The sequence below is a fragment of the Rhinolophus sinicus genome, chromosome 8 (assembly GCF_057876585.1).
Source record: "Rhinolophus sinicus isolate RSI-liver-muscle chromosome 8, RSI-T2T, whole genome shotgun sequence".
Taxonomy (NCBI): domain Eukaryota; kingdom Metazoa; phylum Chordata; class Mammalia; order Chiroptera; family Rhinolophidae; genus Rhinolophus; species Rhinolophus sinicus.
Window position 1 is genome coordinate 39,222,823 of NC_142508.1, and position 13,635 is coordinate 39,236,457.

Sequence of the window (13,635 nt, forward strand, 5' to 3'; positions counted from 1 at the left end):
ATATGACACCATGCCCCGCTCTGCCTCAAGCTCAGTTAAGACTCCTGAGACCTGAGATTGATTATTGATGTCTGTTAGGGCACATGCTGAAGAGTAACATCTGCTTCTGCCATCTGACTGAAATAGCAATTCTCAACCCTGACTAAGCTTAAAATCATTAAAAATACTCAAGCTTGGGTCACATCCTGATAAGTCGTGGTTTGATTGAGGTCCTCCATCCTTTTGGGTTTTTTTTTTTTCCTGAAAGTTTCACAGGTGATTCAAATGTGCAGCTAGTGTTGGAAACCACTAAACAGGACAATTATTTCCTTTTCAACCTATAACTGCTTTCATTTATTCATTTGCTCAACAAACATTGTGAATGTAGTTTAGAGGTTACCCCATGAAGCAGAAGCTTGAAGAAAGCGTTCAGAAGTGGCAGAACTAGACCCCAGATTCTAGTCACTCAGCGAGTATTGACCAAGCACCTGTGTGTCGTGCCCTGGTCTAGACCCTGGGAATACAGTACTAAACAGCCAGACCCTGCCCGCTAGGAGCTTTGACTCCCCAAATCCAGAAATCAAATTGACACTCCTTTTCACCCTCCAGGTCCAATCTGCCTTTGGGAACTTCCCTTTTATGTCTCTTACGTAACAGTGTCCCAGATGCTTGGCAAAGGGCCTGGCACATAGTGGCCGCATTTACTGAATGCTTGCTTTGTGTCAGGCTTGGTGTGGTTCAGGTGCTGGGGATTTGACCGTCACCAAGGAAGATCCAGCTACTGCCTTCATGGATCTTGCAGTGTGTGTGTGTTTCTGCATGGAGGGAGGAGGTCACAGAGTCCCCAAGTCCCTGAAGCCCTTCTGGGGACAAAACAGGAACTTCTGAAGACCCCGGAACAAATACCTGGTTAACATCCTGTCGTCCACTTTCTAGCATATTGGTCAAGGGCCTTACTCTCCCTGAGTCACAATGTCATCCTCTATGTATCGGGATAACAACTTCTTTGCAGGGTTGTAAGGGTTATGAGGTAAATTTGTAAAGGATGCCCGGGCACATAGTAAGTGCCCAATAAATATTGAGTAAGTGAGTGCGGGGTAACGATATCAGGGTGGTTGTGAGGGAATTCAATGGGATAATCAGGGCCAACACGACTGGTGCAAAGTCGTCACTCAAGAAAGGTTACCTGCCAGGACAAGTCTTTTTTCTTTGGGGTAAGAAGAATGCATTTCACCATTTTAACGGTGATGTGATTACACTATGGAGCTATTTTGTTTGGGTTTTAATTCTGACTGCTGCTTACTAGGTGTGTGATGTTGTTACCTCTCTGTGCAATTCCTTCATCCGTAAAACTACCTCAGCCTCCTTGTGAGTTTTCAATAAATTGGTCAATGGAAAGCACAAGAGTTCCCGGTACATAAGGGCCATATTAAATGTGACGGTGGTGGTTCTTCTACTTTCCACACGGCGCCCGAGAACGTTGGGGCAAAATGTCGAGGGAAGCCCGACCGGCCCAGCTGGCGGCCATCTTGGTAAAGGGCAGCGACGGCAGCCTCCTTATGTCATCAGTCTGCGCGCCGGGCGGGAAGGCAGCGGGCGGGCCAGGTCGCTTCGGGAGCGGTGGGTGGGGCAGGGCGGGCGCTGCAGGGTGAATGGTTGAGGTGCGTGATGGGGGATGAGACCGTGGCCGTACAGCCTTGCCCGCTGCGCGAGGACAGCTTCACGCGCTTCTCGTCCCAGAGCAATGTGTACGGGCTGGCAGGCGGCGCGGGCGGTCGCGGGGAGCTGTTGGCCGCCACCCTTAAAGGCAAGGTGCTGGGCTTCCGCTACCAAGACCTCCGACAGAAAATCCGGCCGGTGGCCAAGGAGCTGCAGTTCAATTACATTCCCGGTGCGTGGCGCTCTGGGGTTGGGGGGCCGGAAAGGGGTGTAGCGTAGGCTTCTGAGGTTCTGTCTGAGGCGGATCACCATGATGGGAGAATGGGGTCAGGGTGGTTGAAGGGGATCAAAGCTGATAATGAAGAAGCACTGGGGTCAGAGGGCAGGGATACTAGGGGCCTGGAGGTGATTAGGGTTCAGGATTCCTTCTACCGTAGTGATGGTGATCAGGACTCATTCAGACCCAGGGGTCATAATTGTGGTCAGAGGTTACTGAGGTCTAGAGGTCAAGGGTCACCGTGATTGGGGGGCCTTGTGGTCTCAAGTCTGCCTGAAACTCGAACTTTGAACTACCCCTCCCAGTGGATGCCGAGATTGTCTCCATCGACACCTTCAACAAGTCGCCCCCAAAGCGGGGTCTGGTTGTGGGGATCACATTCATCAAGGTACCCAGAGCCTCCTCCACCTATCTATTCCCACCTCCTTCCACACATGGTAGATCCCACTGAGTCTGACCCAAATCCCTCTTGCCATCCCTACTCTCGCCTGAGGCCAGTTTCCTCCCCCAGGATTCAGGGGACAAAGGCAGCCCCTTCCTTAACATTTACTGTGACTACGAGCCTGGCTCAGAATACAACCTTGACTCCATTGCCCGTAAGTGTGGCCTGGAGGGAAGGACAGATGGGAGGGTGGGAGGGGGGCCCGTGACGTCCCCTGTGCCCATCTGCCTGTGCTCACCTTACAGAGAGCTGCCTGAACCTGGAGCTCCAGTTCACTCCTTTCCAGCTGTGCCATGCAGAGTAAGTAAGGCGCAGGTGTGGTACAAATGAGGGTGTGTATTGTGTACACCTCCAGGGTGGGGGGGGGTAGCAAAGGAGACCACAAACCTGTCCATGGACAATCAGATTCTCATTTTGTTTTTTTTAGATCATCTTACGTTTAAGGCGGCCATGGACCAGACTTGGCTGACGGGCTTCCATTTTGTTGTCCCCAAACTAGATAATCTGAGTCCGTTGAGCACCTATGTTCTATACATATAGAATTCTCAGGTTCTCGTGTTCTAGATTCAGACATTCCAAGAGCCAGAAATGCTGTTTTCTAGAGTTGGAAGCTCTGAGATTCCAAGATTTGAAAGTTCTACACTTTGATGATACTGAGATTCTGTCATGATAAAGTCCTAACATTCTCAGATTTCAAGGAGCTACAATACAGACCATCTAGAATACTGAAGTTCTAGAAACCCAGAGTATGAAAATTTCATTGTAGAGCTCTGGATTCCATTCTAGAACACCAGGGGTCCAGCATAGGCATTGACACTTTTTCTGTAAAGGCCCAGATGGTAAATATTAGACTTTTGAGGCTCAGTCTCTGTCACAACCACTTAAATCTGCCATCGTAGTAAGAAGGCATCCATTGACACTGTAAATGAATGGGTGTGGCTATGTTCTAATAAACTTGATAAAAACAGTGGTGGTTTGGATTTGGCCTGTGGGTCGTAGTTTGCCAACCTGGCCTAGCAGGTGAGCGTTCTAGAAACCAATGTTCTGCGTTCTAGGATTTGAGTGTTCCATTCTGAGTCTGATATCCTTGGTGGCAATTTCTGAAAGTTCTAGTATTTCAAAGGAGATGGAAAAAAGAACTTCTAGAACACTGGGGTTCTAGATTGAAGAGGTTCCAGTGTTCTGAGGTTCTGCGGCCCATTCTAGAGCTCTGTGTTCCATTCCTGAATCCACATCCAGAATAAACATTCTAGCACATGAGGGCTCTAGAAACGAAGGTCCTAGCATGCTCATTTTCTACATACAATTCTGCATCCTGAGATTCGAGTCCTGGATTTGGTGGCTGCATCCCAGAATGTTAGGGTTCTTGCAGGCAAAGATTTTTGCAGGAGGGCTTTGGACTCTACCACACTCAGGTTCTGCCACACTGGGGTTCTCTGCTTTCAGGGTCCAGGTCGGTAATCAACTGGAGACCGTGTTTCTCCTGAGTGGGAATGACCCAGCCATTCATCTCTACAAGGAGGTGAGGCGGGGGAGGCATGGTGGGCAGAGCCCTGCTGGGGTTGCCATGTGTTGGCCTCTGATTCCAAGTGGGGGGCGGGTCTTGGTTTCCCCAGAACGAGGGGCTGCATCAGTTTGAGGAACAGCCCGTGGAAAACCTCTTCCCAGAGCTCACGAACCTGACCAGTAGGTAGGAGCCCCTGAAAGCGGCCAGCCGGGACCGGGGCAGGCAGCCTCAGTGAAATTGGGCAGTGGGGATTACCTCAGAGAAATCAGGCAGCAGCAGGGCCCCAGCACTACAGGGCCGGGGTGGACATTCCTGGGGAGGTGGAGATATGGGGCAGGGACCCAGTGATGGCTCTCCGGCCCCTCCGTCTGCCCTCCCACCCACCAGCGTCCTCTGGCTTGACGTCCACAACCTCCCTGGCACATCTCGGCGACTCTCAGCTCTTGGCTGTCAGAGTGGCTATGTCCGTGTCGCCCATGTGGACCAACAGAGTCGAGGTGATGGCAGGGGCGGGGCCAGGGTGGGATGAGGGTGAGGGCTGGGGCAGGCCCTGAATCCTCGCCCTCCACACAGAGATTTTGCAGATGTGGACAATCCTGCAGGACGGCCCCATCTCCCGAGTGATCGTGTTCAGCCTCTCAGCCCCCGAGGGTGAGCTCTGGACATTGGGGCAACTCTGTAGGCTCGGCTCCCCCCATATATTTGTACTCCCCCCAACGTGTCCAGCTCCCCATGCATCCCTCCCAAGTGCCCCCCCCAGCTCTGGATTTGCAGTGTGCCCCTTCCCTCCTCTCCACACCCTCAAATTTCACTTCCAGCTCCTTGCCCTGTGATCTTAGACCTGGCGTTGAACTTCTGCCTTTCCCTTGGTGGTCTAGCCTCCACCCCTCACACTGTGACGTCCTCTGACCCCATCTCTGGCCTCTTCACTCTGTCTCTTGCTGCGTTCTAACCCCAGGCTTTTCTTGAGGACTCATGCTGTCCCACCACTCAGGGTCTCACCTTTCCCCCACTTGTCATTCTGTCCCTCTTACTGTGGTCTGTCCGTCATGGGCATCACCCTTGGCCTGACCTCTGCAGTTTGTCTTCCGTCTCAGACTAAGCTTCACTCCGATTCTCCCCACTGTGGTTTATTCCCTGATACGCCCACTATGGTGGTCTAACCTCAGACTTTTTAAACTGTCACCGAACACCTATTGCTTCTCCTGGTATCCGACTTCAATCCTTTCCTCTTAGTCTAACCTCCAATCTTCCCCTGTAGCACAACCTCAGGTGTTTCTCCTGAGGTTGAGGTCCAACCTACGTTCCTCTCACTGAGGGGGGGAGGGATGAGGAGGAGCCTGGAACCTATCCCCTCAGACCTACCCCCCATTCATGTTCCTTTTCCAGAGACCGAGGACAGGCCACCAAGGGAAGAGTACAGCGTGCTGGTGGCCAGCATGTTGGAGCCAGCAGTGGTGTACCGGTGAGGGCCCGGCCCATGGGCGCGGTCTAAGCTTATGCCTTTGCACTGTGGTCTAACCTTGTTCTCAGCAGAAAGTTTCTTCGGGTGAGGTTCAGGGCTGGCCAGGTACAGGTGTGTTTCCATCCCAGGGAGGGGGTACGAGTGTGTAAGTGTAGAACCTGTAGGGATGTGTAGAGGCCTGAGGATGGGAACCAAGCTGTCCACTCCCCTGGAGGAGGGGGACAAAGCGTGCTGGCACACATATAACAGCTGCCTCCATCCATGAGAAAACCCTGACTTGTAGCATTTGCCAATTTCTGTGGGGTAATTACTCCCACCATGGCGGATTTCACGCCACTGACATGATGCCAGCCGGCTTACAGAAGTCCTGAAAATTTCCCAGGCAGCTCTGGTGAGCCAGCTCTGTCATACCTGGTGGGCCGTGAGGATGTCCCCTCGGGGACCAAGCTCTCCAGGCTCCGTGCAGGTGTCCAGATGGGGCATGGGTGTCTAGACCCCCAAGGGAACCATGTGGGTTTCCATTTGGGATGGAGATGGTCCCACCTGCAGGGGGCGTGTGGGATGCAGCCTGGGGAGTAGCAGGTTGACAGTCCGAGTGAAAGGGAACCGTGGTGGATAGAAAGGTATCCAGACGGGAGACGAGGGAGGCCTGCGGAGGGGAGCAGTGTGGGCGCCCAGCCCAGGGCCTGGCACCAAGGGTGGCGGCACTGCGGTCTGACCTCAGTCTCCCCACCATGTGGGGACCCTCAGGGACCTGCTGCGCCGGGGCCTTGAGGACCAGCTTATCCTGCCTGGCAGCGACCAGTTCGACAGCGTCCTCTGTGGTCTGGTCACCGATGTGGATTTGGATGGGCGGCCAGAAGTCCTGGTGGCCACCTACGGACAGGTGAGACCTGAGAGGGGGGCCTGTCTCCTCTGCTGCCCGCGCTCGCCCAGTGTGACCCCGGCCCCTCGCCCCCTGCAGGAGCTGCTCTGTTACAAGTACTGCGGCCGGGAGGCCGGGTTCCGCCTGCTGTGGCACAGGAGCTTCCCCAGCCCGCTGCTGGCCATGGCTCACGTGGACCTGACCGGGGACGGGCTGCAGGAGCTCGCGGTGGTCTCCCTGAAGGGCGTGCACATCCTGCAGGTAGCCTTGGTCCCCTCCACACAGGGCCCGAGAGGGGGGTTTGCACACCTGCCTTATTGGGGGCATGTTCTCGGGGAATGGGTAAGGGAGAGGGCGTTCAGGGGAAGTCGGGCCTCAGGAGCTCCACGGCCTGAGCCTCCCACCTCCAGACAAGGGGGTTGGCTGCAGACACCCTCCTGGGGGAGGTGGTAACCTCTTTCTGGGAGGCGGTTCCTGTTGGCCAGGGACGTCCCAGGAGAAGAGACAGCTGGGAGAACTCACAGCTGGAGGGGGGGGCTCCTGCCTGGTGAAGGGGATTGTGATCTGACATCTGTCACCCCCAGCCGCCCCTCGGCCTCCCTAACTTCGGTCATTCGTTCCTATGCTTTGTCTAATTCCGTCCCTTCCCAGTGGCCTAGCTGGGATCTGCCCCCGTGATCTCACCTCGGTCCTTCCACCACAGTCTAACCTTTGCCTCCGTGTCAGGGGGTGACTTGTCCTTCTTATGGCACTCACCCTCTCCTCCACACGTGTGACCCGGCTTCACTCTGTCTGTGGTCTAACCTCCAACTGGCTACTGAGTTTCTGACTTCCAAGTCACACTTCGTTCCCTTCCTTTGCTGTGCAACCTCCAGCCCTCCTCCCACAGCCAGTCTCTAGCTTTCGGCTGTAGTCTAACCTTGAACCCTTTCACTTTGGTCTAACCTCTGACCTTTCTATTGTGGTCAAGCCCTTGATCTGTGGTCTACTGTCCAGCCTTCTGCTATACGCTGACCTCTGACCCTCCCACAGCAGCCTGACTGCCATTACCCCTGTTATGGTCTCATAGCCAACCTTTCCTGTGGTCTAGGGTCCAACCTGGAACCTCCACTGCTGTTTAACCTCCACCGACATAGTCTGACCTCTGACCTTTCCCCCATGGCCCAGCCCTCACCCCTCAGGCCATAGTGTACCTTTGTTTTCTAATACGGTATTTGCTTCTTTTTTCCTCTGGTCTGACTCTAGATTCCTTTCCCCTGTGGTCTCACCTGGGTTCTTCCTACTGGAGTGTAACCTTCCTGCCTCCTCTGCAGTCTTTGCTTAGGCTTTTCCTACAGTCCGTTCCTTAATAGAATGGCCTAGATTGGACCTCAGGAGAAAAGATAGGGGTTGGACCCCAGCGGAAAAGTCTGAGGTTGAACCACAGTGGATGGACCAAAGGTTAGACCTGAATAAAACAGAATGAGGTTAGACCCTAATGGAAAGGATATAGGTTCGATCCCAGTAGAAAGCGCTGAAGTTAGACCACAGTGGAAGAGGCTGTGATCCACCTGTGGGGGAAAGGACTTCCCTTTTACCATCCTCTCATCCCTCATGATTTATTTCAAGTCATTTCACTGTGATCACCTCTGCCCCTTCTGTTAGGGTCTAACCTCAGATCCTCCAACCAGAGTCTAACTCAGTCCTTCATGTGGGGATATCTCCCCGTCTTTTCCACTTTGGTTTGCTTCTCCTCTGTCTTATTGGCCTGTCCTTTTCTGCCAGAGTCTCACCTTGTCTCCCCTCACTGTAGTCTAACCTCAGCCTCTCTAGCGCACTCATATAGCGCACTCCCATATAGCGCACTCATATAGCGCACTCTCATATTTTGATCCATTCCATCCCATCCCTTCCACTGAGTTCTAACCTCGGACCTGTACATACGGCTCCAGGCTTTGTTCTTCCCACTGGAAATTCACTGAAGGCCATCCCCCTGGGTCTAACCTTCACCCTGTCACAGAGACCCATTCCCACCCCACACGCTAGTCTGCTGTCTGACTTCCCGCTGCAGCCGAGCTCCCGGCTTTTCAGGTGGTGTAGGTCCAGACCGTCCAGCGTGACCTAAGCTGCACCCCTCCAGCTCTCTCAGCTCCGCCCTCCTCTCATTCCCACAGCACAGCCTGATCCAGGCCTCAGAGCTGGTCCTGACACGGCTTCGTCATCAAGTGGAGCAGAAGAGACATCAGCCACAAAGGCTGGAGGACAGGGTGGGCCCAGCGTGTGCTGAGACCCCAGCCTCCTGAGCAAACCCCCCAGCTGCCCACCCCAGGCCTGGGAGAAGTTCATCAGTGTTCTCACCTCCAACCTCTCCTGGAGGAGGAAGCATCCTAACGGAGGAGATGACCTCGCCAGGTCCCCCAGCGTGGTGGGGCTGGGAGTTCCTGCTTTGGTTCCCCCCCAACATGCCCTGTGACCTAACACACTCCTCTGTGCCTCAGTGTCCCCATTTGAAAAGGGGATGGTCTCACCCAAACCCCCTTCTGCTCCCGATGAGAGTTGGCCCGCCACCGATTATTTATACATCCAGAGGAACCGAACTTCCTGTTGTCTCCATTCTTTTGTTCGGCAAGCATTTGATGAGAGCCTGGCTGTGTGCCAGGCTCTGTGTTGGGTGCTGGCCTTGCCCAGAAGAATGAAGGGAGGGGCATCAGGGGAGAGATACACATGGTTAGACCCAAAGGCTGGACTCAGGTGAAATCAGTGTTGACCTCTGAGGAAAGAAATGAGGTTAGGCTGTAGCAGAAAGGCTGATGTGAAACCATCATGGAAAAGACTAGAATATAAGGGAGAGGACTGAGGTTAGACCTGTAGGGAGGGCTGCAGTGAGATCCCAGGGGAAGACTCTGGATCTGAGGTTAGTTACCAGTGGGAAGAAAAGGAAATTGGACCTCAGAGGAAAGGACGCGGGTGGAAAGGGCTGCTGTGGGAAAGCTGTGGTCAAATTGCAGCAGAGGGTCTGAAGCTAGACCCCTATGACCTCCAGACCTCTTTGTTGACGTTGAACCCTAACAAAAGTTACTGGGTTGAGATCTTGTGCCAAGGGCCAAGGTTAGACCCCAGCACAATGTGACTGCGGTTAGATTTCAGTTGGGGAGTGCTGAGATGAGACCAGGGCAGAGTGGACGCAGAATATGCCATGCTGGAAAGGACTAGCTTAGACCTAATTACCAAGGGGCTGGAGACAAAGCTGACTTCCCTCGCCCATGGCTGTGACTTGACTCGCCCCTGCCTGTGGCCCCTTCTATTGCACCAGGAGAAGGAGTCCGAGGCCTGCATCCCAGGGACCCGTGGAGGGCTGGGATGACTGAAGAACTGCCCTCACCCACCGCAGGCCAGGAATAGAATCCGGGTCAGGAGGGTTGGAGAGCAATTCTTGAGCGGGGTCTGGCTGGTGGGGAGGGTGGGTTCCTTCCTCCCCCAGGTCGGGGTTGGGTGGGACTCCTGCTTCCTGAGGGAGAGGTCATTCTGGCCATTCACCTGCCATGGAAGTTCACCCATCAGTCTGACCACCTGCGCTGACAATGAAAGCCAAGCTGCCAGTTCACAGTGGGTTTTTAGGAGGTAGCCCACCAATTCTTGGCCACCCTGTCTCATCCCATCTCCCAGAACCCAGGCCTAAGTGTGGGAAATGGCAGGGAGCAGGTCCTCTCCTCTCCCAGCAGCCAGGACGGGCAGTGGCAGGGACCAGCGGCCTGAGCAGGGCCTCCTTCCTCCCACTGCCCATCCTCTGAGGTGGAGTGCAACATCACTTCCCGTCCTGGGAGGCGTGGGAATCAGGGTGCGTTTAGTCAGTGATGGTGTGAGTCTGCAGTGTGCACACCGGGGAAAGGGAGTGTGTGCATGGACGTGTGTGCGGGCATGTGTTATGTCCACTTCAAGACTCATGAGTTTCTCTTCAGGAGCCCTGGCCTCCCGCCCCATCCTTTGTAGTTCACTTCCTGACTTTTTGCCAGCTCCTTGGTCTGGGACAGTGTGCAGTGTGGTGGTTAAGGGTGTAGAGTCTGAAGCTACACTTTAACCACTCTGTGCCTCAGTTTTCACCTGTAAAATGGGCTGATGATGTCTACCTCACATCACAGGGTGTGAATATGTATCAAGCGCTTATAAAAATTTATAACAATGTCTGGCACTTGGAAAGGACTGTGTATGAATGGCAACTGTTATTATTAATGGGTGCCTTTGTGGTTGTTTCTGGCTGGCTTTGTGAGGTTATGTCTGCAGGCACAGCCTGTGAATTTGGATCTGACTGGCTAAACATTCTTGCCCTCCCCTCAGTAAGCCTGTAACTATTTGTAGCTTTTTTGAGTCTTTGGCCCTTATATGGATCAGAAACTGTGTGCTGGGGGTGAGGGCGGAGGTTGCTTCTGAATGACCCCCCACACCTTCTAACACACACACACACACACACGCACACACACACACACACGCCGCTGTCCCTGCCTGTGGTGCTGAACCCCGAAGGTGGGTGGGAGGCTTGGGCTACCTCCTGTCGCCCCTCCCCTCTCCAGGCCCCTCCCCAAACCTCCCCCGCTTCCCGCACCCGCCTCCCCTCTCCCCGCCTCTTCCTCCTCCCCTCTCTTCTCCGGTCCCTCCTCCTCCCTCTCTTGCCAGCTCCCCCTCCCCCGTGTCCCTCCCCCCTCCTCCTCTCCTCCCTCTATCCCCTCTCCCTCCCCTCTCCCGGTTCTCCCTCTCAGTCTCCAGCTTCTATCCGTGTCTCTCTCTCTCTCCCTCTCTCTCTCTCTCTCTCTCTCTCTCTCTCTCTCTCTCTCTCTCTCTCTCTCCCCCCCCCCTGAGTCGCCCACCACCACCAGCCCAGTGCTGGGGGGACATTTTCCACGCTGTAGCTGCAGGTAAGAGACCCCCACTTAGGGGGGGCGTGAGGGAAGGGCAGTGTTACACCAGGCGGGTAGAGGGGGGCCATTTAAGGAGGCAGGAGCCGCTTTTCCCTGAACTCATTTATGGCGGGTGGGGGGCTGCATATCCCGGATGGGGACACCAGACCCTTTGGTGGGGTGGGGGCGCCACCAGCAGCCAACACCTTCAGCCTCTCCTGCGTTCCAGGGAGCCTGGCGGGCTGGAGAAGGGGTGCCACCTGGGCACTGAGGGGGCAAGAACACCCCACCCCGTCTGGGTAAGCCCCCACTCTCGCGTTCTCTACCTCCGCCCCCGACTTCCTGTGTCTGGGTCTCGTCTTTCTGTATTTGCACATCTTTCAGGGGTCTCTGTCCTGCGGAGTCTCTGTGAGTGCTTTTCCCTGTCTCTCTCAGTCTCTCACTCCCGTCTCTGTATCTCTCTGTGCCTGGGTCCGTTCATTGTCTTTCCAGCCCTCTGTCTCCAAGTCCTTGGTTTCTCTGCTTTTCTTTCTCGCCATCTCTGTGTCTGTCTCCCCGTCTCTCCACATCTCCGAGTGTGTCTTCTTCTCCCCTCCCTGTCCCTTCCCCTCTCTCTCCCTCGTTTCCATCTCTGTCTCTAGGTATCTGGTCTATGTTTCTCTCTCTCTCTTTCCTCTTCTCTTCCTCTCCCTGGTAGGCCGTTCGCTCTCCTCCTACACACCTTTGCCTCCGCCCCTGGCTGGGGGAAACCTGGAGGAAGCAGATCCACCCTGTGGAGTGGGCTCCCCAGAAGGCCTGTCCCACCCACCCCCGCCTTGTTTCTGGCCTTCTGAAGCCAGTCCTTCTTGTAGTCTAACCAGTACCCTTTGTAGCGGAGATCGAAGCAGTCCTTTCTTCAGTCTGACCTCCCCATTCCTCTTCCTATACAATGGACCAGTGTATCCTGCAGTCTAACTTCCACACCTCTCGCTGCTGGTCCGTTCATGACTCCTTAATCCTTTCTACAATTACTGAGCACCTTTCCTACGCCAGGCACAGCACTCGGTACTGGGTGAGGCCAGGCCACTGGCTCCTGCAGTCTCACCTCCATCCTTCCCGTGGTGTACCAGCTTCAGACCTGTCGCTCAGCGGGGATGCATCAAAAGCTTCTCCACCTCCCCTTGGGGGTTCCGAGAGAGCCCTTCTTAGTCTAGACATCCCTGACCAATACATCCTCTTCTTTCCTGGAGGGAAGGGGGCCCCAGAGAAGGTGGGCGAGAGTGAGTGACAAGGGGAGAGGTGTGAGCCAGAGCCTGCAGCCCACGCTGTGGTGGGGTGAGTCCTCAGGTGCCCACGTGGGGCTCCAGATGGGTTAAAAGGAGCGCCAGGTTAGCGTTCCCACACGCTGAGTTTCCATCGCTGCCCTGCCCCTGACTTGAAGCTGCGTGATTTGGCCAAGTTTTTTCCCCCTTTGGACTTCAGTTTATCCATCGATGGATCATAGCCTTGAGCTCTGAGACTCTGTGTGTGTGTGTGTCTGTGTGTGATCCCCAGGCTGGGACATTGTGTGGCTCACCCTGGAGCAGTAAGTGTGCATGTTTAGAAGCCCACATTTCACGTTTTTCCCCACCTCGCACATTCCTCCGAGGGGCAATAGCCAAACCCTGCCCCACCCCCCGCCTCAAGTACAGTCAGGAACCGCTGCCTCTATCATCAGTGTGAGGGACATGAGGGAAGGAGTCCCACCGGGCATGCCAGGCTGTACCCCCCCTTAAGCTTGCAGTCCCACTCTCTGGATGAGGTCTCCGAGGTCCCGAGAGGCATGTGAGGCGGAACTGGGGTGATCATTACTGACCCAGCTGGCCACCAGCCCAGAATGGGGGGGGGAGGTGGCCCTGGGAGACGGAGCGAGCCATCTGCCCTCCCTAGGTCCCACCCTGGCCTCAACCTGATCCTTTTGCCCCTGGATTCTAAACCCAGGTTAGGTTTCAGGGCTGCTGGTGGACAGAGAGAGGCGGAGACAGGAGCCTCGAGCAGAGCGAACCCGGCTGTCCCCAGCAACAGGGCTCAGACTTCTTGATTGTTCATTTCAAAAATATCTATCTAGTGCTTTCTTTCTCTGACCCCTCCTCCCCTACGGCCTCAGTGAGAGGAAGCCAAGTTTTTGAGGAAAAGGAATTGAACCCGGCTACTTTGCCCAGCCCCTGGGCAAGGAGGGCAAGCATAATACCCATCAGTTGACCCTGGTCTCCCTTGAGGACTACAGCAGGAGGGGCAGGTGTTAGACTTGAGGGTGGACTTCCCAGGCCATGGCCCTTCTGTGAGAGAGGGAGGTAGATGCTTCAGATGAATGCTTGACTCCCAGGTGGCCCTTGTTTCTCCTGAAAGCCAGGGAGGGGGGAGGGAGAAGAGCCTGAGTCTTTGCTTTGGATCCTGGTGGGTTTGTAATTATGGCTAAGTCATTGCTAATTAGGGGGCTGCTAATTAGACATATCATTAGGGACCTTGCTGATGGGGGCTAATTGTGCGGTGGCCCTTTAAGAATCACCCCTTTCCCCTGCCTACACACACACACACACACACACACACAC

The 13,635-nt window shown here is 54.8% G+C and overlaps 2 protein-coding genes across 10 annotated transcripts in view; both read left to right on the forward strand.

The window, feature by feature from the left end:
* Window positions 1-1,595: 1,595 nt before the first annotated feature.
* Window positions 1,596-8,770, forward strand: KPTN (kaptin, actin binding protein). 2 transcript variants are annotated; one of them, XM_019752596.3, is made up of 12 exons: window positions 1,596-1,870; window positions 2,221-2,303; window positions 2,427-2,511; window positions 2,603-2,657; window positions 3,804-3,879; window positions 3,974-4,047; window positions 4,252-4,361; window positions 4,438-4,515; window positions 5,254-5,329; window positions 6,080-6,215; window positions 6,294-6,455; window positions 8,348-8,770. In XM_019752596.3, the coding sequence occupies exons 1-12, from the start codon at window positions 1,648-1,650 to the stop codon at window positions 8,474-8,476; spliced, it is 1,287 nt and encodes a 428-aa protein (XP_019608155.3). In that variant the 5' UTR covers window positions 1,596-1,647; the 3' UTR covers window positions 8,477-8,770. The 2 variants fall into 2 exon arrangements, with proteins under 2 accessions (XP_019608155.3, XP_074172291.2); XM_074316190.2 differs by lacking the exon at window positions 2,221-2,303 and having other exon boundaries at window positions 1,606-1,870.
* Window positions 8,771-10,915: 2,145 nt separating this feature from the next.
* SLC8A2 (solute carrier family 8 member A2) overlaps window positions 10,916-13,635 on the forward strand; it is a 28,470-nt gene continuing 25,750 nt past the window's right edge. For 3 of the 8 annotated variants that reach the window (XM_074316187.2, XM_019752600.3, XM_019752601.3), the window contains exon 1: window positions 10,961-11,083. The gene's annotated coding sequence lies outside the window, so the exon portion shown is untranslated. Of the gene's footprint in view, window positions 11,084-11,294; window positions 11,365-13,635 lie in introns of all 8 variants that reach the window. The other 5 variants (XM_019752599.3, XM_074316189.2, XM_074316188.2 and 2 more) reach the window with 4 other exon arrangements.

Bases quoted from the DNA above. Each gene is read 5' to 3' on its own strand.
- KPTN (XM_019752596.3), top strand. From the start codon at position 1,648: ATGGGGGATGAGACCGTGGCCGTACAGCCTTGCCCGCTGCGCGAGGAC. The intron at 1,871-2,220 runs GTGCGTGGCGCT...TACCCCTCCCAG, and splicing joins GCAGTTCAATTACATTCCCG to TGGATGCCGAGATTGTCTCC. The intron at 6,216-6,293 runs GTGAGACCTGAG...CGCCCCCTGCAG, and splicing joins TGGTGGCCACCTACGGACAG to GAGCTGCTCTGTTACAAGTA.